Source organism: Lampetra fluviatilis, chromosome 28 (genome assembly GCF_964198595.1).
Source record: "Lampetra fluviatilis chromosome 28, kcLamFluv1.1, whole genome shotgun sequence".
Classification (NCBI taxonomy): domain Eukaryota; kingdom Metazoa; phylum Chordata; class Hyperoartia; order Petromyzontiformes; family Petromyzontidae; genus Lampetra; species Lampetra fluviatilis.
In genome coordinates this window covers 6,392,327-6,419,896 of record NC_136302.1, presented here as the reverse complement: position 1 = coordinate 6,419,896, position 27,570 = coordinate 6,392,327, and the positions used below count along the sequence as shown (strand labels likewise).

Here is a 27,570-nt window from a genome sequence, read left to right as displayed (position 1 = left end):
TATTCTAGAAATTCAATAATAAATCACGGCGTTTCTATTATTATTTTCTATTATTTTTTATTATTATTTATTTTTACCTACGTGACTTTACCGAAAAAACCTAAGAGTTATGAATCCTTGCAGTCACGAAAGCTTCAAATCTAGAATTACAAAAGGCTTCTCAACCGTCAGTTTACTCTTCTCCCGTGTGGTAGTTTCCCATCTCTATAAAAGCCAGTCAGAGGGAGCCACGGCAGAGCAGTTCTCAAACTTGCGCTACAAACCCGGCGACCTGAGTTCGATTCTCGCTCACGGCTGATATCAGTGGCGAGTGATAAATGAACCGGTCGCAGGCGCCCTGGCCCACTTTACAAAACCCGCACTGACAAACAGAGTGAAGTATGGTCAAACAACGCCCGTCACCGGAACAGTGTGCGGAGGCCTTCGTCCGGCAGTCGGTTGAAAATAATTTCATGTCACGTTATTTTTTCGCTGTGTACCTCCAACGTATTCTGCTCCAACGTTGCCTGTTCACCCCCGTATGTGGCGGCATGTATACCAATCATCAGGCACGTGCGGTGCGTAACAACTTCACGTGTAATTTTTTTGTGCGTGCGTTTAGTTTGTCATCCTTCCCTTGCGCCTCCGATTAGCACGGTTGGCTTCGTACGGTGCGAAAGAAGTTCAATGTGCGTACGAGCACAAACACCGGAGCAGATGGGTAAACGTGGAAAGGTGGTGGATTTGTGGTGGGTCGCGAGGACTGCAGTGTGCGACACCCTGCTCCGCTCCATCATCAGAGCCCATCGCTCGTGTAAATGTTTTAGTTTTCATGCGACACGTCATCATTCATGCAAATTTCACCGCACAACCACTGAAGAACCAGAGGCGGACAGGAATTCCAGCCAGGCAGCGAACCGGCGCTACCAACAATTGCCCAAGCTCTGTGGCCCTCTTTATTGGCAGATTGTTTGCAGCCAATTAATGAGCGATGAGACACTCTGCAAAGGCCCAGTGCCACAGTTTCGAGACGCCGCAAGGCTTTCACCGGTCACCTCGCGCGGGCGGTCGTATTCGACGGAGCGATAAGCACGTGTGCTTGGCAGGCGCCGCGCTGGGCCGGCTGGTTGGCGAGGTCCTCGCTTACATCTTCCCAAACGGAATCAAGTCGGAAGGAACCGTCGTGTACATCACGCCGGGAGGTTACGCCTTGGCAGGTGCGGCTTCGCAGCGCGTCACGGTCGCACTGGCCGCACACACAAAGGCACCCGCGCGCACGCGGTGAGAATGATGTCCCTCCGTTTGTGCACAAAGATAACGAAATACCGCCCTCCCTCCTCCTCCATGACCGTGCCGTGCAATCGGTGTGCCACGGTGGCGAAATGTTACCTACGATGCCTGGGAGACAGGAGGTTGTGGGGTTCGATCCCGAACCTGACGCCTGTTGTATATTTGGAGTTTGCGCGTTCTCCCCGTGGCCGCGTGGATTTTTCTCCGGGTCCTCCGGTTTTTCCCCTCCACGTTTAGAAACACGCGTTGAGAGTATTTGCCTGCTATGCATTTCCACGCGATAAGCCACTTCGTTGAACGATCATTTGTGGTGGCCAGGCCGCTTCTGAAAAAGAGCTACATAGCTCAGTGAGCCATACCTGGTATAAGTATAACCCGTAAAAACAAAGTTTTTCACTATAAATCCTTTATATGCGTGGTTGCTAGAGTCCTCTCGTCCTCTGGCTTGAGATGGCTGCCACCTATGGGTCCGATGATTGCATTGCACCATTAAGCAATTGGAAATTAAATATAATATTTTTGTCCTAAAAAGTGTAAAATTTTGGAAAAAAATTTTCACGAACATTAATTGTCACGCACAACGAGTCTGTGTGGAAAATGTCAGCTCGATTGGATCACGGGAAGTGGGTTAAAAAACGACCGAAAGATTTGCACGGTCCTAAGCAAGCAAGCGAACTTAATATAAAGGATTTAAAAATAAAAAAAATTGTTTCGCTTTATCGGTGTGTGCCGCGTACCGCCCGTGCAAATCCTCCCCTGCCGTCCCCCGCATGGCTGCGTAGGAGCGGCCGCCTTCTCCGGCGCGGTCACTCACACGGTGTCCACGGCTATGCTGGTGTTCGAGGTGACGGGCCAGATCGCTCACATCCTGCCCGTGCTCGTGGCCGTGCTCGTCGCCAACGCCATCGCCCAGAAGTTCCAGCCGTCCTTCTACGACGGCACCATCATGATTAAGAAGCTGCCCTACCTCCCCAAGTTGAGGGGCGCGGGCCGCACCGGGTAAGGATCGCCAGGCGCTTCGCACTTTTCCAGTGGCGGATTATCCCGGTAGCACAAGTAGCTACGTATGGAGTAGCTACGGGCCCCGCACTTTCAAGGGCCCCGCGCTAAATGCTTTCCAGCTATCAATTCCGGTTCAGTGATTCTGCACTTGCTCTATTACTACAGTACTATACCGCCTTCAACTTTTACGAACGACTGGGTGTTTAAGGTTAGTGATTTGTCGTATTATCTGGCTGTATAGCAAATTGAAAAATACAATTACTTTACTGTGCAAGTAAAAAATGTGTGTTTTAATATTTACTTTTTTTTTTTTAAGGCCCCTTGATAACATATGCTACAGGCCCCGCACTAGCTTAATCCGGCACTGAACCCGAGTTCAATTCCTGCTCATGGCCAACACCAGTGACCATTATCTGGACCTCCCCTAGGTCGACTTAGCCTCATACCAGTACCTGGTACAGTGTGTAAACATCGCAACACTAGCCTTTTGCCCGTCCAATGACGGGGTGTATTGCAGTAAATCTGAAACTTGCAAGCGAAAAGCAGACCGCGACGTGATATTCATTGCATCAATTCGTGTGCAATTTGTAAGGGCACGGTGATGCAGACCTATTTCATTTAAAGGTTATAATCCCTTGTTCATCATGACGTCCTTTTTACTTTGATGTCTCAACAGCGTTACGGAGATCGCGTGACGTGACGGTTCTGCCTTTGTAGTGAGGGTTGTAAGTTGACGCCTAGGAGGGGGGAGGAGGCGCCTCGCCCCCCCATGTGGAGTGACGTCACCCGCTCATGATTATTAATGATGGGGGGGGGGTGTCCATTTGGAGGACGTCACCTTATAATGATTATTAATGAGGGGGGCTGGTCGACGTGGAGTGACGTCACGCACGTTACACACTGACATTTTTGGGTAAATACAGCAGTCAATGGAGGACAAAGGCGGCCGGGCGTGGTGTTGGCCACACACCCCCTCGTGTGCCGTGCCGGCCTTCATAGGTGCTCGCTAACAGCACTCGCCCCCAAAGTCTGTTCAGGCTACACGGGGGATCTTTGTCTTACTTTTTGCTCGTCCGTGTCCGCTGCCGCAGGGCCTACGGCATTCTAGTGGAGCAGTTCATGAACACCAAGATCAGCTACCTGACGCGCGATTCTTCGGAGCGACACGTCAAGAAGATCCTGAAGTCGTTGCCCCTCACAGCCTACCCCGTGGTGGACGCCGACAGTGAGTGGCAACGCTCGGCGCCTGACGACATTCTCAAAACACAGAATGGGGCATGTGGACCCACGGACCGTGTCTTGTCTGTGCGTCTGAAAATTGCCATTTAAGTTTCTCGTCGATCACAACGCATTTTTGTTTTGGGAACAGTCTTGAGATTGGGGCTGATTTTACAGACCCTAACTGCCTTCCTTCTTGATTCGTCATTATGCTGAACTTTTTTCGCACCGTACGTAGCCAACCGTGAGTGCGCGAGTGAGTGGGTTTAGCAGAGGTGTGGACTCGAGTCATGTGACTTGGACTCGAGTCAGACTCGAGTCATGAATTTGATGACTTGCGACTCGACTTGGACTTGCATAACAATGACTTTGTCCCACCTATGAGATGTGGACTCGAGTCATGTGACTTGGACTCGAGTCAGACTCGAGTCATGAATTTGATGACTTGCGACTCGACTTGGACTTGCATAACAATGACTTTGTCCCACCTCTGGGGTTTAGTGAGAGGGTGAGTGTATGTATTTATGTTGAACTTCTTTCACACAGTACATAGCCAACCGTGCTAATCAGCGGTGGAATAACAAAGTGTGTTGGTGGCGAGAAAACAACGCCCCCAAACTGCCATGATATTTATACTCCCAGGTTTCACACGTGAAACGGGTTTGCATCTTTATTCCATTATTTTTTTATTAATTTTAATTTAATTTTTTACCAACGTGACTTTACCGAAGGAACTAAGAGTATGAATCCTTGCAGTCACGAAAGCTTCAAATCTAGAATCTTTATTCCAAACAACGGGAAGTTGCTTGCGTTTTCTCTCTCGTCTCAGATTCCATGATACTGGTGGGCGCGGTGAGGAGACCAGAACTTGTTCACTGGATGAGAAACCGGGCCGCGGATGGGGTGAGTCTCACTGCGGGCGATGTATCAGACTGCACGGCGACACACCCCAAGTCTGTGCCTGCAGGACAAATCAGCCCAGAATTGCCCCCAATCTCGCAGATCTCGGAAGCTGAGCACACTTGAGCTTGGACATTGCTCTGAGGAGTGGCCAGCTTGCACAGGTGGCTTGCGGGCCTAGCTGGTGGTCAGCAGAGGGCAGTGCAGCCATTTTGTTATTCTACTGCTGGATGAGGGCATTGCCCATGTCGAACAGCTCATTGGGGGTTATTTAAACGTACTTGACCGCGCTGGTTAGCACCGGTTGGTGGGAGCATGGTACAGTACAGCAATTGATTGTGTTGCCCTCTGCTGGCCTCTGCTGCCGACAACATATAGCCGAAGCAGTCTAGACCAGGGGTTCGTGGCCTGTTAGGAACCGGGCCGCACAGCAGCAGGAGGTGAGAGCGGTGAGACCGCGCGTGGAACCCGCCCCCATTGTTTTATTATTGGCCACTTTCATCCGCGCCTCTTTCCCACACTGCGCACTTGTCTCAGTCACAGTGTTGGTAAGCCCACAAGCTCTAACCCCTGGCCAAGATGAGTCAAAAACAAGCGTCGCTGGAGAGCTTCTTTGAAAAGGGGGAAAGACCCAATGATGACCCCCCCCCTCCCCCGGTCCGTGAAAAAATTGTCTTCCACAAAACCGGTCCCTGGTGCCAAAAAGGTTGGGGACCGCTGGTCTCGAACACCTCTTTTATGCACGATGGTCACCCAACCAAGCACTGTCCAGGCTCAAAGCTGCTCAGCTTCTGAGATCTGACGAGATCGGATGCATTCGGGCCGATTTGGCCAGCATAGAGTACCGTACTTTGTGAAAGTAAAGCAATGGATTGTGTGGGTGGCCAGCAGCCTCAGGGGGGTAATATCGTGTCAGAGCGCTTAGCCAGCATCGCCAAAATAATTGGCCGAGCATGATTAAACCAGGTCCTCAAGCATAGCGGGTGGATGGTCTCAGCCCGACAAATCAAATACTGCGCCAAAAAAAACCTCTGTAATATTAAATTCGGTGTTCGGGTATTTCTGCATTTTTCCAGCTGTGGTGATCACTAAATGTGTCGGTTTGATTGACATGCAGCAAACACCTCGATATCAGGGAAAGTAGAAAATGTTCAGCACCCATCGTATGGATAAGATGGGATTGAAAGGTTCTCGAAAGTAGTTCCGTGGTTACGTTTTTCGTAGCAAATATAAACGTTGATACTCTTTGGTTCTTTCGGTAAAGTCATGTGGGTAGAAAAATAATAGGTCACGACGTTTCGACCGCAACGCAAGCAATCGGCATCAGGTGGGACAACCACAGCAAGAAAAAACTGCTGAAGAAGGCTGATTGATTGTTCTGACTTCTTGACTTTTATTTCCCACCACGTGGATTTTATTGAAGATCCACGACGCGGGTTACCAGTGACACGATTTCTAAAGTTGGTTGTGAGAGTTGCTCTCAACTTGACCGCTCGAGTGGAATCAGCAACGATTGGGGCGCCTTTTGGCGTCATCTGGTCGAACACCATATGAGACTAGGCTCTAAAGAAAGCTGTCTCTGGTGTGGACCAATCAGTATCAAAGACAATGCATAAATTATCAGAGTATTGTTTTTTGTTTGCATTTGACTGCAAGTATTGTGGTTAATGTAAGCATGATTCCTTGCAAAAGGTGTCAGTTTTGTTGCCAGAAAAAAGGGGGAAACCCCTATTAGTAGATTGGGGCGTTGTTAGACGCGCGTGCAACTGCGCGGCCATGTAAGTTGTTTGGCTATGTCGGGCGGTGCGGGGTCTTTCGCCAGAAAATTGACCGGGCCAATATATGGCGCAGCCCAAACAAAATCTACCATGGATCGTAATTCCGTAATATTATCTAACAGGGGCCATTCTCTAACGTGTGGTGACGATGCACTGCTTTGTACGAGATTTACGAATGGAAACGTTTCTCTCTAATGCCACACGACATCCATAGCACAATTGGAATTCCATCGTGGAAGAGCAGACAACGTGTATTTTAGCAACATGAAGCGGGGCAATCATTGGCACCCCATGCATCTCTCCTTCCCTCCAGGAGTTGGAATCCCCAAAGACACTCGACGGATGCGACATTGAGCCAATCACATTTCAGCTTTCTCCAAAGACGTCCCTCTATCAGGTACTCTCAGTAAACATTTCACTTGAACACGTAAGCTTCCGCGACCAATATGATTCATAATAAAGGTTTTTGGGGTTGGATCGCCTAAGTATAAATGTGTCGTAACCCTCCACCACTCGACACAGACAGTAAGGTTTGTCACGTAAACTACAATTACATTTTTATATAAAGCTTTCGTGACTGCAGGGATTCATATTCTTGGTTCTTTCGGTAAAGTCACGTAGAAGGGAAATAATAAAATAATAAAAATATAAAACTATACAAATTCTCACGACGTTTCGACTGCAACACAAGCAATCATCATCAGGTGTGAAATCCACAGCAGTCGAAACGTCGTGAGAATTTGTATTGTTTTATATTAATATTATTTCATTATTTCCCTTCTATGTGACTTTTACCGAAAGAACCAAGAATATAAAAAAAAAACTACAATTAGTTACTACTTCAGCCCACCGGTGTGTTGGAGAGTAAATCCACAACATTAACAATTACTCAAATTCGCCAGTTGTTTACGCGACAAACCTTACTTGCTATGTCGGGTGGTGGAGGGTTAGGTCACGTTCATCCTTACACGATCTAACCCAAAAAATCTTTATTATGAAAAACATTTCACTACTTGCAAATGATACACGACACACACACAATGATTTATATCAACTGCAACTCCTCAAGACCCAACCCCAACCATTTCCCAGAGACTTCTTCTTTATATCTACATTCGGAAACAATGAGCACTTTTAATCATTCACTGCTGTTGGAACAATCGCATCCAGCAGGTACACATATACAAGATTGCTGCCGAGCTAAACCAGGACGGTACACTGACGGTGGTGTGACCAGCACCACGTGTCACCCAATTTGACCACACTGATAACACGATGTGACACGATTCTTGTTCCTGGGTAGTGAGTGTTATTTTTTAATTGCTTAGGCCTCAAAAGTAAAGAAAATGGCTCTTATTCCCCACAAACTTTGCTTTTGTGACCAGGACTTTGTGCGAAGGAATGACACAAATGCACACCACGTTTTATCATTTAAAAGCAAAGTTTGTGGGGAATAATAGCCATTGTCTGTACTTTTGAGGCATAAGCAATTGGAAAATGACACTTACTACCCAGGAACAAAAAATAAATGTGTTACACACATTAAGATACGATGTGTATTTACCACAATGCACTTCTTGAGGACATCATTGTGTGCTTATTACTAATTTTCGTGTCTTGCTTGAAACGTATGGTCTTGCAGCCTGCACGATGATTCTATTACGATCGGGGTTTTTTTTGCATCTCTCTCGTCATTTACAGATGTGATTGACGTGGATTTATACAGCGCCTAAATGTGACTGCATCTCAAGACGCTGCACATAAACAATGGGAGTGTTTATTTTACAGAGAGAAAGAGGCAGTTGATCATAGGCAGAGGAAACATAGAATGGTTTGAGCCTGAACTTGAACAGAATCAGGGAGTGGATAGCACCGAAGGGTGGGTGAGCTCAGGACTATCATTTACTCGTTTAAATTTTGGCCGTATATTTCCGAACCACAAACGTGGCTGGAAAGTCAAACTAAGCGAGCGGCATCACGGAGCGAACGTCTCGCACCCAAAGCGCGCTTTCAGATGCGCTTCCGCGGCCGTCTGGAACGCTCTTCCTTCCGATATTAGGAAGCCACTGGAGCAATGCACTTTGAAATCATCTCCATTGACAAACTCGCTTCTTGAAAGCTGCTTTTTGTGTTTGGTTTGTTTTCCTTCCTCCCGCACCTCCGATGAGCATGATTGGCTACGTACGGTGCGAAATAAGTTCAAAGTATCTTCTTGGTTCTTTCGGTAAAGTCACGTAGAACATAAATAATAAAATAATACAAATAAAACATTAAATAATTCTGATAAGACAGAGTCTGAATGACTCTGTCTTATCGACAGACCTGTTCTTCACCTGAGGACGGCTGCTTGCGTTGTGGCCGAAACGTCGTGAGAATTATTTTATAATGTTTTATTTTTATTATTTTATTATTTCCATTCTACGTGACTTCACCGAAAGAACCAAGAAGATGAATCCCTGCAGTCACGAAAGCTTTAAATCGAAATTTAAGTTCAAAATACATTACGTGCATTGACCCTGTGACATTCCGGGTCGATTGCCGTGGGACTAGCCCAGTCGGCGCACCGAGCACCGAGCCAGCAGTGGCAACGTGGCACCAGCACACGGACGCCAGAGATTGAGCCCCTCCCCCCCCCCCCCCCATGCTGTGATCTCCTCGCAGGCTCACAAGCTGTTTGAGCTGCTCGGGCTGCAGTTCATCTACGTCACGTCGGCCGGGCGGCTCGTCGGGGCTGTCACACTTGCAGAGGTGGGCGCCACGCTCACCCGGCGTAGAGTCACGCTCAGCCAACCTGGCACTACCCTCACCCAACCTGGCACTACCCCCACCCAGCCTAGCACTACCCTCACCCCACATAGCACCACGCTCACCCAACCTAGCACCACACTCACTCAATCTAACACTATGTTCACCCAGCCTACCACCACCCTCACCCAACCTACCACCACGCTCACCTTTGTGGGTGACCGATCGCTTATTCAAATTCTCTTGCGGTCTCTCGGTGCCATCGGACGAAGTGTCCTTTCGGATCTCTCATACGGCAGTGCAACCCTTCAAGGTGTAGAACGTCCGTTGGAAGCAGATCTTGCAGAGCTACCGCTGAGATTCCTTCCGGGGACCTCTGTTCCTCACAGTAGAGGGCAGCACTTCCCCACCCGCCCTGCCACAAAGCGTCATGTTCATGGAGTGACAACTCTTGAAATATTTGTTTCATTTTTAATTTAATATAGAAACTATTTTTTTCTGCAAAAACAAATTTAATTACACTTCTTTGTATCGTTATGCAGTCATTGGTGACCAGGGAGAGATCATCCCACTCAATATACTACAGCACCCAGATTCAATTACAGGCCTTTTCCTGGATTTGAACCCAGGCTTCTTATGCTCCGAGCTCTGGGCCACCCAGCCACCCCTTCTTCTTGAAAGTTTTTTTGGTTAGAATTTGAAAGGAAAATGTTACGTTTCTGTTCAGCTGAGCATTGCAATGGCACGGGCTTGCTGCTGCTGCCCAGTGCCAGACCGACTGCTAAATCATGTGTCTGTCTGGCAACGCTGTAAAATGTCTGGAGAGAGAGGGCAGTGAGAGAGGAGAGGCTGATGTAATGGAGATTAAGTGAGAATGCTGCCACAGTGTAATGGTCAGCACGCTGGACTTGCAATCCAGAGGGCACCGGTTCGATTCTATCTCACGGCGCGGCAGTTGAAACGATGGTGCAAGTTTCTTAAATCTCCCCCCCCCCCCCGACTTTGTCAAATCTGCCCCACAGCGGCTTTTGGCTAGCCATTGAACGTAGACGGCCACTGCATCACGCACTTTCATATGCACTTCCGCGGCTATCTGGAACGCTCTTCCTTCTCGATATTAGGAAGCCACTGGAGCTGTGGACGTTTACATCGAGACTGAAAAAAACTAATTTCTGAAGAACTGCTTTTTGTGTTTAGTTTGTTGTTCTTCCCCGTACCTCCGATGAGCACGGTTGGCTACATGCGGTGCGAAAGAAGTTCAACATACATACAGTGATCTAGTCCATAGTCCCTACACCAATTGCTGCTGAGCCATTTGCTGCATGGACAATGGCAATAGATCACCCATTGCCACGGATGCCCTTCTAAATATTTGCCTGGAACAGTAATCAAACAGCGCGCACACGCACGTGTCAGATGAAGGCAAAGCTAGAAATCATACCCTGTCACCAACAAACGGCATTTCGCGTGCCAGATATTAGGTTTGTCTTTCTACATTTACACTCAGGGCATAACAGGTAAAATGGTAAAGGAGCAACCCAGGAATTGCTAGCTCACGCCACTGCTGGCGGAAGGGCCTCCACTAGAGGGAGCTCTCGTGGGAATTTTGGCCTACTCTTCCACGCTAACCAGACGTCTTTCAAGACGTCTGCTCAGCGTGGACCAGACGTCTTTCGCCGATCAAGTAACGGTGGTCTACCCATGTGCGTACCCTGCGGGTGGACAGAGAGGAGGCGGAGAGGGGATTTAATGAAGCATTGGTCAATACTGCCGCAACAGGAGATTGAACTCGGAGGATGGTTCGGTTAGACACACGAGGGGGAGAGGCTGCAGGCCTCCAGAGAACGAAGGATAGGACATGATTTGGACTTCTTGTGTGTTAACCATCGCCACTCCGCTCTGTGTGCACAAAGACAAAGATCCCCTGTATAGCCGTATCATGCTGGTGGGGCAAGTGCCGTTAGCGAGCAGCTATGAAGGCCGACACGGAACACGATGGGGTGGGTGGCCAGGACCACGCCCGGCCGCCTTTGTCTTCCGAGTGGCGATGTTTTTACACGATGCACTAGGTACTCATTTGAGGCTAAGTCGACCTAGGGGAAGCCCAGGATCGATTCAGATAATCGTCATTGGTTCTTGAGCGGGAATTTAACTCGGGGTTCGTAGCACGGCACGCGAACTGCTACACTGCCACTCTGTGCGTAGACACACACACTCGCATTCATCCAGCTTAAGTACTGTATTTCTACAGACCGACCGCACTGCATAATGTCCAGATAAGTCACAAAGAGTTCAAAAGAGAATCTGACTCAGCAATTCTCTTGAACAGAAATATTCCATGTCAGCGATGTGCGGGAGGTTTCACATCAGCCGATGTCCTTAACAAGATAACAGGAACCTTCAGTCGTTATTTCACTCAGTGGCATCAAACACCCCACTCTGTCATCTGCGTCACTAACTTACTGGTGAACCCATTGAGACCCATCGGTAATTACTTAAAGGGGACTTTCTGGCGGAAAAAATAAATGTGCACTCGATTTTAGATGCATTTTGCGCTCTGGGTTTTCGCAAAAGGGATCGCGACGACAACAACAACAACAACAACAAAAACCTCCGAGCCGTTCTGAATCTACACACATGAATGCAGGCCTCTTCATGCCGTGCGAGTCAAACTTTTTTTTTCTAACCATACTTCACCACGCTGCTCCGGTGTGTGTTGGTAAAGGCAGGACGGAGGGCAGAGGATGGTTTCTGATATCACTCGCCACCAATGTTAACCATTGACAGAAATCGAGCTCGGGTCGTGGCTGGGTCTAACAACGCACTGTGCCAACCACTTAGTAACCCTATTTCATTTTAGGATTACGCACCCTTGTGATACAGAACTGTGGAAAATGTTATAAAATTTCTGCATTGCATACTGCTGCATTGCTAACTATGAATGTGTATCGTTAGTGTATGGTCTTTTTAATACTGCTTAGTATTGATTGAGCATGTTTTTTTTTATTGCATGTATGTATATAAGTTGAACTTATTTTGCACCGTACGTAGCCAATAGTGCTAATCGGGGGTGGGTGGATGGGGGGAAAGACAACAAACTAAACACAAAATCACTTCCAAAGAAGTTCGTTTTCAATGTAAATGTAAAAGTGCATCGCTCCAGTGGCTTCCTAATATCGTGAGGAAGAGCGTCCAGACGGCCTCGGAAGCGCATCTGAACGCACGCGATGATGTGACCATATAAAGTCCACGTGTACAGTCACATTATTGACACAGATTGAACGATTTACATTCGTAGAGGGCATTTAAATCCCACAGCACCTCGTAGCCGCCTACATTAATCACGTCTCATCTCAACCAATTCCCATTTCAATTGGTCCGGAGCACGCGATGCAGTGGCCGTCATTGCTCGATGGTCAGCCGAAAGCCGCTGATTAGTTCTCCCTTGAGAAGACAGACTTCATTTCCAGTGGCCTCCCGCCTGCTTTTTTCAGCTAGCCGATCGATTTTATCGTGCCGGAGAGAACACAGCGCACGAACACTGCTCAAATGTCCGCCGAGGCAACGGGTCACGAGCCGTAACGGGGGAGCGCGTCTGCTGAGTGTCATTTTCTTTCCCCGAATTTCCTTCCTCTTTTGCAGCTGCAAAGAGGCATGGAGGACCTCATAAGTGGCAAGATCGTCCCGGCTCTGATGTCGGCTGTCTGACGGGCCGTGACTTCCCCAGCTCCTCGAGCTCGACGCATCGTTGCCAGAGCTTCGCTTGGTATAGTTTAAACATAAAGACCCCGAGTGAACTGTTTATGGAACGCGTTTCCGGACGAGACCACTTAATCACCACACAGGACGAAAATGACTTTTTATGTGTCGCTGCACAACTACCCTGCAGGCCAGGCAACATGGTATTATCATCATTCTCGGCCACGATCGATCCACTGCTGGATGGAGGCCTCCCCAAGCCATCCCCGTCTCTCGCGGCTCTTGAGATTCTATCTAGCTGCTGCACACACACACACTCATTTGACTGCTCCTTCTCTGCGCCGACGTTAAACCCCATTGGCTGCCACTCTGTGGTCAATCTCGTCATCCTATCTGCGATGTGTCCTGCCAAAGCCAACTTAATTGTCTCAACAGTCAATACAATGTCCCCGCCTTGCGTGCATTCTCCCATCCGCCTGTTCCCCTTCCTAACTCTCATCGTAAGTCCGAGCAAGCACACGACTCTCCACGATCCTTTGCCCACTTTTCAGCTTACATCCCATTTTTCTTCGTCAGCCTCCATGTGTCTGACTTGTGCGTCACAGCAGGTGACACGCACACAGCTGATTGAGTAGCATTCTCCTTTGGGCACATTGTACGTTCCTTTGCATTATTAAGTTCGTGTTTTTACGAAAGCGCTTCCAACCTCGCTCCCATCCTTGTCATCATTGTCTCTGCATTGCCTTAACACCGTCGTTGTGACGTTGTCTTAATGTGCAGGTGGGGCATTGATCAGGCGATACGGGAGATCTGACCACTATACGGGGGTCATCGATTGTTAAAAGTGGATTCCCATTCCCTGTAGGCTCTCTGCGAATGCCTTGTCAGAGATGGCTTGTGTTCGCACATACACATTATGCGAGCGTTGCTTATTTAACGTAACAATTTGCTTTGCCGTGATTTAATAATTTGCCACGATTCTGTTCAAGAATCGCATTATACCAGATGGCCCACTTGTCAGGAGACATCGGGTTCTTTCTTTTATTTTGACACTGGCATTAAAACATTTTTATTGTTTATTCTTTAAGCTAATATTATTTCTATTATAATTATTAGTATTTATTTTTCTTCTTCCTGTGGGGCCACCTCAAACCCGTCATTAAAAAATCTGGACCGAGAACTGTGAAGGAATTGAGAAAACAAAAGATAATTTATGAATGTAAAAAAAAAAGTCTCGCGTGAATTTCCAAAGAAAACGCATGCATTCATATTCATGGAATTCAGTTTAAACATTTGTTGAAACATGAATTAACCGTCAGTCATTTGTTAAAATAAATATAACCCTGCGTCCTGACATTTGGAGCACCCTGCTGAAAGTGTTTTGGTTACATTGGTGGTGAATGTAGCACCTCCAGTGACTGTGCGAGCCAGTGTGAACCCGTTTCGTACGACGTAGAACCATTGACTCTCACACGCACAGTTCGTGCATCAGCTTGAATATTGAAATGGATTTTCAACAATTGATTGATGTATCGCGACATGCCTTGTGTATATAAACCACTTGTCTCTTTTTTTTTACACGTGTCACTTCTGAATGCAGTGTTCAAGCCACCGCAGTCAGCGAGCCGAATCGATTTGATAGAAACTTGAGCTACCAATATGTAGATTAATATATTTTCTAATGTAGATTTTTTTTTTTTTACATATTCACTTTTGTAAGAGAGGTCGCGGAAACTAAAATTGCTCAATAATGTGTTTTTGTTTATATTATAAGAAACATGTATATATGTTGAATTTCTTTTGCACAGTACTAGCCAACCATGCTAATAGGAGGTGCGGGGGAGAGACAACAAACTAAACACAAAAAGCAGTTTTAAAGATTTAAAGCTTTCGTGACTGCAGGGATTCGTCTTCTTGGTTCTTTCGGTAAAGTCACGTAGAAGGGAAATAATAAAATAATAAACATAAAACATAATAAAATAAAAATTCTCACGACGTTTCGGCCACAACACAAGCAGCCGTCCTCAGGTGAAGAAACAGAGCTGTCGGAAAGACAGCGTGCCATTGTGTTGTGGCCGAAACGTCGTGAGAATTTTATTGTTTTATTTGTATTATTTTATTATTTCCCTTCTACGTGACTTTACCGAAAGAACCAAGAAGACAGTTCTGAAGAATTGAGTTTTCAGTCAAGATTCAGTGGCTCCCTGATGTCGGAAGGAGGAGCGTTCCAGAAGTCCGCAAAAGCACATCTGATGCCCGCGCGATGCGGTGGCCACCGTCTTTGTTCGATTGTTCGCCAAAAACTGCTGCGGGGATGACCGGAGTTTGTCTGATAGTTGCGATGGAATCACCTTGGCAGTCGTGTTTGTTACTGGCTACTTGCTGTTTGTGGCTTTTGGGCCCGTTTTAAAGTTTCAAGTTTAATTTGGTTTAACCGGTTGAGAACGTAAGAGACCCCGGATGAGTCTGATTTTGCAAAAGTCGCGGTTGTTTGGTGCCCGTACTGATTACTTTTTTATTCCTGATGCAGAATATTACACACGGATGCAATGTTTAGTTTTATTAACATGTGTGCATGCCCCTGTTCACAAAATAGCTGTGTATGCAAATGTTATGAAATATACAAAATATACAAACGCGCTTTGTACAAAATAAATGTTTTATAATCGTGATATGATCAAGATAATTGAACAGACGTTTGGGTGATTAATGACCCAAGGATTTGGCTTCAATTACAAAATCGACATTGGTCATGTTCTTTTCGCAAGTTTCAAAATATCAATGTCATTAGATTGTCTTGACAAATCTAGCCAGCATGACCGCTTACTGCTACAAAACTAAAAATGTCACATCTTAAGTCTTCTAAGGCTGGTGACTTGAATTTTTTTTTTACCAAATCCATGCCCTATTTTGGTGCTTGCATCGTATTGCCGCCTTTACCCCCGCAATTCTATGACCTAAATAGTTTCCGATCCTGGCATGTGTTAGATGACACGCATTGCAACCCAGTTATTCTGAAGCTGCCATTCACAAAATAATCTACAGCAACAAACCATTCCGCCCACTACCGCCCCCATCCGCTGTTTAACCTCCTTGGTTTGGCGGGTGGCTAGTGCTGACAGGGCCTGCACCCCCCCCCCCCCTCAAACTTAATCACCGGGCTTGCGTTCACACGGAGCTGCAGCAGGACAACCTCTCGAAACCGAACTTGATGAGAGATCACAGGGGTCGTTACCTCGCTCCGGAATCGACTTTAGGAAACGACTTTCAATTATTTTTTCTTCTCACGTTTAAGGCCCTGAATTAGTGGACTCCTACATATCAACTGTTCATCTGTTTGGTTCTTTCGGTGAAGTTACGTAGGTATAAAATAAAATAAACATTTTTATAAAAAATCTAAATTTAAAATAAAAATAAAAAAAACATTAAAACATTTATAATTTTTTTATTTTAAAAAAATGTATTAATTTTTTTATTTTATACCTACGTGACTTTACCGAAAGAACCAAAGAGTATGGAACATTGCTGTCACGAAAACGTAAGATCTAAACTAACTGTTCATCTGTGAAAACTAATGGGCATCTGTGAAAAAGAGCTTTATAGATCACCGGATTTCCCCAGTATAAATACATATTCTGATTCTGATATCACAGATCCGCGTACGTTGTACGTTTCTCTGCGATAACGTAGATCTGCTGATTCTGTTCCACTACTCATTATTCTGGAGACCAGGCTTTGATGCTTTGTGAGAGACGGAGCTTTTTGCTGCTCCGCGATTGTAGAATTCCCTTCCTCCTCGGTGAGTTAGGGAGTCTCTGAGTCTGTTACATTTTTTAAAAATCGCATCTTAAACCTCACCTGTTTTTACAACGCGCTTTATCCGTGACTGAAGCTTTATGTTAAGCGCCTCGATGCATTGTGCGCATTGCGCTGTCGAAAACCGAGTTTATTAGCATCATTATTTTTGATGACGACGTTGCAATCTGTGAATCTGTGCCCCTTGTACGCGCCCGTCCGCTACGCGCTTCTCTCGCTCCCTTTATTTTCATTTGAGAGAAAACTAAACTTAAATTTTGTAAATATATATTTTTTGCTGGGTTGAAATACATTTTCGCACGCATGTTTGTTTCGTATGTTTCAGCTCACGCAACCAATTACAGGTTGTTCGCCCGCTGCATTTGGAGTCAAAGCATTGCAAGTCTTCTGCGCAATGTACCAGATGTGCCAGCGTTTTGACTTTGACCTTATATCATCTGCTTTAAAGAGCAGTGCACGGCAGCTGCACTGCCTCACGACTTGACCTGAGCGTGCAAGCACAGATGTCTTCAATCTTACTCTTCGGTTTTTTCGGTAAAGTCACGTAGGTAAAACATTCAATTAAATAAATGAATACAACTAAATTAAATCACGACGTTTCGGGCGCAACACAAGCGTCCTTCTTCAGGCGGGGACAGCGTAGCGAAAGCACAACCGCTTAAGTGCGTCGTGATTTAATTTAGTTTTCATTTATTTTATGAAATTTTTTACCTACGTGACTTTACCAAAAAAAACAAAAAGTATGAATCCTTGCAGTCACGAAAGCTTCAAATCTAGTCTTCAATCTCCCCTCCTCATTTGGTCTCCACTCAACAAACAGACAAACAAACCTAAAAAAAATCTTCCGATCTTCGTAGCAAATTTTTTCGACCCAACCCCACATCATTATTGCGCGTGTCCGTTTACACGCGCATTGATGAACTCCCACGTGGCTTTTTTTTGCTGCTCGAGGATTATCACCCTTGGATTGTGTAAATGTGCACAATCTGTAGCGTGACCTTGTTTGTAAAGGCGGCTGCGGTGGTGGGGGTGGTAACATAAAAAAACGCAGAAAGGGCAAAAAAGTCGATGCTAAATAAACGTTATGGAAACGTTTAATGCTAAGCGGAAGTCACGAGCAACGAAGCGGCTCGGGGCTTGTCTGTCGTGTGCTCTGGTCTGGCTCTCACGCAGACCCCCATCCCCCCTCGCCTACTCTCCACCCTCCGTGTGTGCAAGGAAAAAGCTTCGGCCGCTCATTTGCGAACTCTCCGTCTTCTGTACAACCAACGGATTGCGCACGGCGGTGTCCTATGATCACGCGAAGCTTGCGGATCACGTGCAGAACGCGCCAACGCATTCGGTGCAGGCGTTGAAGAGTAAACTGCCACCGGCGTTTAACGTCGTACGCAGAATCTGTAAAAGCCTTCAGGATGCGGGTGTTGGAATGGGTCGGTCCCCCATCGCTAGCAACTGGACTGCTCTGTTACGCGCAAACCAATGAAGCGTCCATAATAAAGGTATTTTTTTTTTGGGGTAGATCGCGTAAATTTAAGTGCGTCGTTAGGGGCCGTCCATAAACGACGTCACGAGATTTTGGACGATTTTTGACCCCCCCCCCCCCCCTAGTCACACGGCGTCACAAAAGTCAGACCCTCCCCTCAAATATGACGTCACAAAGCTCTGCCCCCCCCCAAAAAAAATGCTTCAAATCGCTTTAAACTATTGTCATTGTAGTGTGTATTTAATGTGGCGCTGCACTCTGATGTTGTAGGAGAAAACATTTATTAAAAAGTCTATTTAATTAAGTAGAACGTGTTGTCTATATTTATATAAAGTTGCGCATTTTGATGTGACGTCACATTTTTCAACCCCCCCCCCCCCCCCTTCGTCACATTATCACAAATGTCTGACCCCCCCCCCCCCTAGGTGCGTTACGTCATTTATGGACGGCCCCTTAAACCCGCGACACCACCCGACGCAGCTAGATTTTTCACGTAAGGGGCCATCCATTGAGTAGGTACGCAAAAATCTGTCAAAACTTGACCTCTCCCCCCGCCCTGTATGCACGCGGACTTTTTACCCCCCCCCCATCCTGCGTACGTACGCCTGACGCACCCCCCCCCCCCCCCCCGAATCCTATAGAACGGCCAATATTTAATCCACGCAATAACGATCAAGGATAAATAATATTAACGTGTTTAAACAAGCAGTCCACCGCCGGACTATCCAACTCTTTTGAAGGCCAATGTAGACCACCACCACCCCCCCGTTTCCTTACGTACATTGTCAGTAGACCCCCCATACGCAAGCGTAGCATTTGGGTTAACCCCGCCTCCCCCCTCCATGCGTACGTACTAGATGGATAGCCCCAAACAGAACGTGCTAATAAAGCGTGTTGATGTTTTGCGTGAAGCACAATCAAGAGGGCCACAACTACCGTCAGACGTATGAATGGTGTAGAGTGAAGGAATTAAACTAAGCTAAACAGTTTGTGTTTCTTACCAGGCGAGGCCCACAGAGTTATTATTTGGACAGAAAGCTAAAACATCCGACGATGACAATATAAGTTGCGGTATTTTGCTCATTGATGTGAGAAAGAGATGGCCATGAGAACAAAAGTTGAAAAGCAACGTTGGCCAGACGTCGTAAAAACTCGGACGGGGGCGATATTAAAGTACGTCTTATTTATAGATGCGGCGCTTACACATCTAGACTGTTTATACATCGATTCGGTTATATCACGCGCCGTGCAGTGTGCATGGACAATCTAACGCACTTGTGTGTGTACATTGTGGCAATAAGCAATGGTGGAAGTGTTGAATGCGTATTTATAAACATTGATTTTGATGGCAGTTGATTTGGTTTATGAAATTCTAACTTTAATGATAACTTTATTAATGTTGTACATGCACAGCCCATTTGCCAATCCACTGCTGGATGAGGGCCTCTCCATGCACCGCGTGACACACCTCGCCACGCTGCTCAGTGGTCCATTTTACTAGTAATCATTACCAGACCAACATTTTGTAAAAAAAAGCCAACACTTTTTGACATTGATGTGGAAAACATTTTCTATTTAACCCGACATATTAATATCACCCCTATTATTCATTCATTTGCATGCGCGGTTCGAATGGTGATTCCATCGAATTTTGCCGATGACAGCCCTTCGTGCGCTCCCTCTGCCTCGAGCTCCTGTTGTGTTGGTGACGTAGGAGCCAATTAGCGTTAATAGGGGATCTTATTATTTGAGTGGTTTCCCGTATGACCGTGTCGGGAGCGATAGCGCAACCGTTAGCGCGACGCTGCGCTACGATCCCGGCGACCCGAGTTCGATTCCCGACGCTGCGCTACGATCCCGGCGACCCGAGTTCGATTCCCGACGCTGCGCTACGATCCCGGCGACCCGAGTTCGATTCCCGCTCACCGCCGACACCGATGACGATGACCTGAATCGGTCCCGGGCCTCCTCTAGGTCGACTCAGCCTCAAATGAGTACCCGGTGCGGTGTGTAAACGTCGCCCACTGGGGAGACAAAGGTGGTCGGGCCTGGTGCTGGCCACACACTCCTTGGTGTGCCGTACCGGCCTTCAATCGGCGCTCGCTAACAGCACTTGCAGCTTCTTGTGTTTAGTTTGCTGCCCCCCCACCCCCACCCGCGCACCTCCGATTAGCACGGTTGGCCGCGTACGGTGCGAAAGAAGTTCAACGTACATCAGGAGCATCTAGCATCACATTGGAATTTTTGCACACAGCGCTGATGTACGGTGCTTTTTATTCTGGAAGATTTTTGTTACTGGTTTTTCTTGGATGTTTCTGTTGCGAAACGTCACTTCAAGATGTTCTTTGTTCATGTTTTTGTTTGTTGCGGTTGCACCCGAGTCAAGAGCCTCATGGCTCACAGGGCTATACCTAAGAAATGAAACTCCCCCACCCCTCCCTCTCCCCCCTTGCTCCTCCCCCTTTCTTACCTATGTAACCTCTTTCCACGGCAACTCTCTCTCCCACTTCAGCAAAAAAAATCTTGCTGTGGTTTTCCCACCTGATGTTGATTGCTTGTGTTGCAATCGAAACGTCGTGATCTGTTATTCTTCCACCTACGTGACTTTACCGAAAGAACCAAAGAGTATGGATCCCTGCAGTCACGAAAACTTCTAATCTAGATTGAAAAACCTTTGTCTTGTGAGGCCCAACTCTGGAAAATATTTGGCATTCCAGACCAATGGGCAGCGGCACCGGCAAGAGACGAAGCGGCTCTTGCGATCGCGACAGCTCTTTAGGCAGCTCGCCACACACCCACGATGACACCTCGCAAAAGACACCCTCACAATTTCCAACTGTAAGCGATTTTCATGGCACATCTGGGACATTGCGCAGAAGACTTGCAATGGTTTGACTCCAAAGGCCGGGGGCGAACAACCTGTAATATAACAGTTGCACGAGTGACGTGAATCCATTACATAGAACGTACATGAATGGAACATCATCGGTTGCATATAGCACTTGATTCGATGTGTGCGCCGTTGTGGAACCAATAATTATGAACCGATACATCGATACACCCCTAAACGATCACCGTCAAATCGCGATTCTTCGCTATGAGTGTGTTCATGCATTTTCAGATTGGTTTAGTCTCTACAGGTTTTGGTTGGGGGGGAGTTGTAGATAATCAGAACATTGGAAAACAGACAAGTGACAATTTCTGTACTGGATTGGACTTATTTTAAATAAACCGACCTTCGAAATCTTAAACGTTCGAGGACTCTGCTGGATGCATAGAAGGCAGAGCCAGCACTGGGGTGGGTGGGCTGGGCCCTGCATCAACAAATGCTCCTCCAAGTTCACTCTCCTAGTTGAATCACTATCACGGTGGCCCCCCACACAACAGATTTGCAATCCCCATCTCCCCACCATGAACTGGTGTGATGAAGTCCGTCAGATTAAACATCCTGCAATAGATGTTCGTTAGAATTGGCTCAGTGGCCGTAAGCATAGACGGGAGTTGTGTAATCGTGAACTCTTTTACGATTTTATAAAATAAAAATTCTAGAGAGAGAAAAGTTTTGCCGGCTGGCTGACTGACTGACTGACCCGCGGGGATGATGACGTCACCGCGCACGCTTGCGTGATGACGTCACCCGCATTCCACAGCGTTGAAGCCGGGTCCGTACGTGCGTACGTCACCCAACCCTCCCACCCTCCACATCGGCGGTGCATGAATGCGTGGGCAGTGCTGGTGTGTAAAAAATAAGACACGTACATGAATTCCATGCGAATATAAAATAAACAAGCCTTTATTAACATTTTACGTAGCATTTATAGTCATGTAAAAAATATATAGCATTTATATAAAAAATATATTCATCTAGTATTTACAAAAGTGCTTACAATGTGCATTAAATAATTTAGAATACAATAACTTAGTTTTACCGTTAAAGCCCCAGCGTTTAAACCCCATACATCCATTTCCATTGCCGTTCTCCAAGACTCTTAACCCCTCTCAATTGAGTTTAAAAAAACACACATTTAGAACATTAAAGTGCAAGTGTAGAGAGAAGTTTTGAGCCAAGAGTGATCATAGCAAAGGTCCGATCAAATGTTAATTTATTTTCCTAAAATCATCCCCCCCCCACCCCTTCCCCGTATGCAGTGGCTCAGTTAAACAAGACCGTGGAAAAAAAGCGATCTTGCTTTTAGACTCGGACATGAAGTTGTGGAATAGTTCTTGGATTTCAAAGGGTTACTTTTGAAAGTTTTGTTAAAGTGCCCAAATTCAGCACGCTTAATGAAACGTTCGTGAAGAGAAAGATCAAGGGTAGAACCTATTAAGAGAGGATGTACCCTTCCTGTCATGAAAGACAATTATCCAAGTCAGGTGCAAAGAAAACATTCTTGAAAATTAGTTTTGTCATTTGTGAGCAACCAACTTGGTTAAGTACGAATCTGGAAACAAAAAGAATTTATATTTTTAACTTGGGGAATATTAAATACATTTCTGATTTCATGCATTCAATAGGAAATAAAATCGAGGTTTTTTTTGTGGTTAATGCAATATTTTTCAGATTTCAAGCAACGCATTTGTGGAGCGTTATTTTGACTAAGCCTTGGGGAGCGCTCTGACTTCATAAAAGTTGGTCAGAAATCAAAGTCAAGAAAAGAAACTAAAGTCCATCTCTTGCAACTAAAAAAAAAATAAACATTTATTTTATTCCATCAGCATATGACCCGTCTGGACCAATATTTCCTCACAGCATTTTTGTTCAAGTAGCCAAACTCTCGATGGGGTTATTGACCTGGGTGTCATCAGTAGAGTCAGGCTCGTTAAACCCAAATGCTGCTATATTGCCAGGCGTTACAAAGTATCAGAGAAAGTGGTCAACACCGAATAAAACATTGCAAGTTGAACGTAGGGCAATGCGGATCATAAAGGATCTGTTCTAACAAATCCTTTGGGCCCTTTCCATCGCCACAGCCACCACCGACGCTTGCGTTTAAGACCACCACTGCACAAACAAGTCACACTGGAGCTTCACAAGTAAATGCATTATTAAAACAGACATGCGTAAGGAAGCCGTCATAAACATCAAAGCACCAGTACAATGCTTGTTTTTTTTTCAGTGAACATGATGTCATTGTACATATAATGCCCAAAAACCAGATACCTGCACTGATTGTCATCTTAAATAAAATAAAACGCACGCAAAGTTACATTTAATGCGCCCTCTACGTTAGGTTGTGTTCTTCAAGTGTCTTTGTGTCTTTTTCTTTGCATTTGCTTCAACTTTGGAGCTGATTAGTCGTTGTCAGCCAGCAACTCCACGCTGCTGTATAAAAGCCTCCTCCAATATTTTTTTCCAATTGCCGACTCTCCCCAGTTGCTTCATTCAGTCCACGAGTGACCTCCAAACTCATTATTCCTTATCTCGCCATCTGAGCCAATTATCCAGGCAATTAAACATAACAAGAACACTTCCGTTGCGTTCAAACGTGGCCTGTCACGTTACGGAGCCACCAACGTTATGCCGAACCCGAAATGCAACTTTACCTCCGTGACCGCTAATTAGAGGCACGCTCTGCAACGGTGAACCTGATACTGCTGGATGGAGGCCTCTCCAGACTGTCCATCGTGGAGGTTGTGTTTGATGGTACTTAACCACACAGATAAGCATGGATCGGTGATCGGGGGGTGACCAATGACCGGTTAAGATATCTCTCTTAGCCACTGGCCCGAGAATTGAACTCGAGCCACCAGTATCGGAGAAGCAGGGATGTTTACAGAACAATGTGCCGAGTCGCTAAGGCCACCGATCTCCCTATGAACCCAACATAGGCACATTAAAGCTGCAGCACTTGTTTAACATTAGCTGCTATAACTGCATTTTTATGGCGCACATTCATATACAATTCATAGCACACGCCCGTTTGTTTTGCGCAAAACCAGAGCTTTCTTGCCAAAGTCAAGGCTCGCGTTCTCTTGCCAACACGTGACTCCCTGACACAAACAAATGCCGATTTGAAGTTGATGCATAGCTGAAGTGCAATGGAGGCAACAATGAAAATCACGGCGTGCTTATGTAAAAAATAGCGTTGTTGGGTTGTTGTTTTTGTTTCCCGAAAGTAATCGTACAATCGCAGAAATGAACATCACCCGGAGGTCATTGGATTCACCTGAGCCTTGGTGTTCAGGTGCAATGAACTACTGAGTAGAAAGTGTCGTCGCCCGAATGGGAGGAAGATGGATTGCTTTTGCGTGTAGGTATGTGTTTATCCGAAGCAAATATTGAGATGAGAGATTTCTTTTTTTGGAATGTTTTTTTTTTGCCGAGAATTACGCTCAATCCGAGTGCTCGTTTAATGTTGAAGATCTGCGTGCACTGAAATGCATTCCAGCACAAAGTAAGCCCAAGCATAGACGCAATGCACTTATCGATATTACCTAAGGCAGATAAAGCTTAGCGGTACTAATTTGTGTACATGGCTAATACAATGTTTATAGCTATTTTTAGTTCTCTGTCAATTTTACTGATGCGTGAAGGCCTTCCCACGTCGTGTCGGTCATCGTGGTCGGTGTGGATTAGTAAAAGGGGTCGCACGGGAACAGTTTCAGCACTCACTCGCCACCAGGGGTCACAAACTGCTTCACAGTGCATTGCGCTAACCATTGCCCCACCGTCCCCGGCGCCACCCCCACCATTCGCAAATAATGAATGAAGTCATGAATTCAATTCCCGACCATGGCCAACATCTGAACTAGTCCTGCGTCGCCAATCTCCACTTCACCAATCTGACCATTGTGAAGCATGGTCTAAGAAGCCTAAATACAAAGTCCCCCCGCATAGCCTTAACAGACTGTTGGGGCAAGTGCTGTTAGCGAGCACCTATGAAGGCCGGCACGGCACACGAGGGGGTGGGTGGCCAGCACCAAGCCCGGCCGCCTTTGTCTCCCGAGTAGCGATGTTTTACACATCGCACCCGGTACTCATTCGAGGTTGAGTCGACCTAGGGGAGACCCAGGACTGATTCAAATAATCGTCACTGGTGTTGGCCGTGAGCGGGAATCGAACTCTGCTCGTCTGGTTCTTAGCGCAGCGCGCTAACCGCTGCACCACCCCCCCCCACACCCGGCATACTAGTAGTAGTAGGTGTATCTTTACAAGCCTAGGAACCCTCCAAGACCCACACAACATGGGGAGTCCTTCCTCTAGCAGTGGATTGACAAAGGGCTGTACATTCAATATTCACTATTCTGGAAAGGGAATCAAATGTGTATACACCTACGACTGCTGCTAAATAGTCGTTGCCCTTAATAGTTCTAAGAGCAGCGTTCTTCACTAACTTTCAGTACACAACGAGTGAAAACACCGCCCATCATTGTGCTGCTGTCAAACCCCGTGGTTTCAAATGGTGTGGCGGCCCTGACACTGACGATGTATTATCGTCAGTGTCACTGAAAGTTAGAGAAGAACGCTGCTCTTAGAACCACTGTATTAAGGGCAAAGACTATTTAGCAGCAGTCGTAGGTGTATATTATCGTCAGTGTCAGGGCCGCTACACCATTTGAAACCACGTGGTTTGACAGCAGCACGATGATGGGCGGTGTTTTGGCTCGTTGTGTACCGTTGGAGACCGCATGTCAGGGGCCGCACTAAAGACCACCAGGGCCTGTCAGTGGCCTGCGGGCCTTGCAATGAAGACCACTGCTCTAAGAGATGATTGCTATTGTGTGAGCAAGCTATTCTCTACGCTAGTCGTGAATACACATACTGAACTAGTTTACGCACTGTGTACTCTACTTAACAAAAGGACTGCCAACCCATTACATCCAGCTAACTCTGGAAACCCATTCCGATCTAGACTTTATTCATATCAGTCTTGCTCAACTTTAGCATATAATATAAAAACTAAACTTAACAAAAATGTATAAAAAATATAGTACAACAATATCAAACAATATGAAAAAATCTAACGCGTATATATAAACCAAGCAATATATTGTAAAGGTGTTCAGTCATAAAACTTTGCTTTGTGTCTTATGTGTTTGAGTAAATACAAATAACAAATATATTTTGTTGGTACTAATGTACAAAAAATATATAAGCAAGCTCTTCTCATAATTATAATTATCAGTGATGAATTTTTGTTGTTGTTGTAAAAACAATAAGCTCATGAAACTGAGGTCTGGTATTGGATTATGGCTATTCGTCAAAACCGCTGTCACGCAGCCTCCAGGTTCACTATCGGAACGCTCTGCTCACATTCCACACAATAATGCATTTGACTCGAGAAAACACAAACACATTCCTGCGGAGGGAGCTGGTAGGAACGTTGGGTTGCTTGGTCAGTGGCCAGGGTCAACAACGGCGTGGTGTATTCTGCAAATATGCCCGACTGTGAGCCGGCGTGAGCAGGTTAAACGTTGAGTTTTATAAGGGCACCACGGGGTGACCAGCCCCTCCCCACCCAGCCCCACCCCTCCCACCCCCCGCCCAGCCCCACCCTCCCCACCCAGCCCCTCCCCACCCTCCCCACCCAGCCCCTCCCCACCCAGCCCCTCCCCACCCTCCCCACCCAGCCCCTCCCTCCCCACCAAGCCCCTCCCTGCACGACGGACACAATAATCCCCTGTGGGCTGGTGTAACCAGGAGGTTCCTACCAGTATAAACATGACACCGTACATTGTGGCGACGCAACCACGAAGCAATGTGCTGGCCACAACTCAACACAGTCCAACTCTTTCTTCCTCTTTATCGATCTCTTTCGACAGGACATACATATTTATTTTTAAACACTTCTCGCAAAGTGTGTCGGCTAAGTCCGTGTCTTCCAAGTCATGTCACATTTACTTTTGTCCTGCGTTCACGCCAAGGCGACTTTCACTGACGATTGTTTTTTTGGGGGGCTGTTTGCCAAAAGGTCGGATGGAAGGTTCCGGCAGTGTCGGCAAAATAAACGCTGCGAGAGGTTTTTTTTTGTTGTCCGGATCTCCACATCCCATCGCGAGAGTTATGGTGGATGTGGTGTCCCGGATATGGGAACATTTTCTCGACAGACCTGGCTGAATTGAAGCCCTGAATGCAGCCAAATAGAGAGAAGAGCGAGTTTTACACCAACACCACCACCACCACCGCCACCGCCACCACCGCCGCCACCGCCGCCGCCACCACCACCACCGCCACCGCTGCCACCACCATCACGAGCCACTGGAACAGTAGTTGAGCGGCAGGGATGCGAACTGGGGTACACGCCGCGGTGTGTCTATCGCTCCTTGTCTTTCCAGAAGCAGGGCGTGAGGCTGCAGAGCTCCTGCAGGAAGAGACAAACCTTGCCCCTCATGAAGTCCTTGTACACCGACATGACCATGTTGAGGCCCACTGTCCTCGGCCTTGCATCCTTCCTCACCGGAGGAGCACTTTGCCACTGGAGACAAAAATGGAAAACACGTAGAACTTCATTTTGTTAACGCCGCGGTCATAAAATGACAGCATGGCACACAGAGCCCGCGATGTCTCTATGTAATTTTTCGATTTAAAGCTTTCGTGACTGCAGGGATTCATCTTCTTGGTTCTTTCGGTAAAGTCACGTAGAATTGAAATAATAAAATAACAAAAATAAAACATAATTATTTTATTATGTTTGAGAAGATGAGTATCTATGTAAGTTG

At 46.5% G+C, this 27,570-nt stretch overlaps 1 protein-coding gene across 1 annotated transcript in view; it reads left to right on the top strand.

Moving 5' to 3' along the window:
- The window catches only part of LOC144942843 (chloride channel protein ClC-Kb-like), a 56,737-nt gene extending 43,647 nt beyond the window's left edge, over positions 1–13,090 (top strand). Inside the window, exons 13-19 of the mRNA XM_078869849.1 lie at positions 1,086–1,196; positions 2,052–2,268; positions 3,363–3,496; positions 4,319–4,392; positions 6,481–6,564; positions 8,829–8,915; positions 12,555–13,090. Of these exons, the coding sequence (XP_078725975.1) occupies positions 1,086–1,196; positions 2,052–2,268; positions 3,363–3,496; positions 4,319–4,392; positions 6,481–6,564; positions 8,829–8,915; positions 12,555–12,620 (773 nt within the window). The 3' untranslated portion in view covers positions 12,621–13,090. The remainder of the gene's footprint in view (positions 1–1,085; positions 1,197–2,051; positions 2,269–3,362; positions 3,497–4,318; positions 4,393–6,480; positions 6,565–8,828; positions 8,916–12,554) is intronic.
- The last annotated feature ends 14,480 nt before the right edge of the window (positions 13,091–27,570 follow it).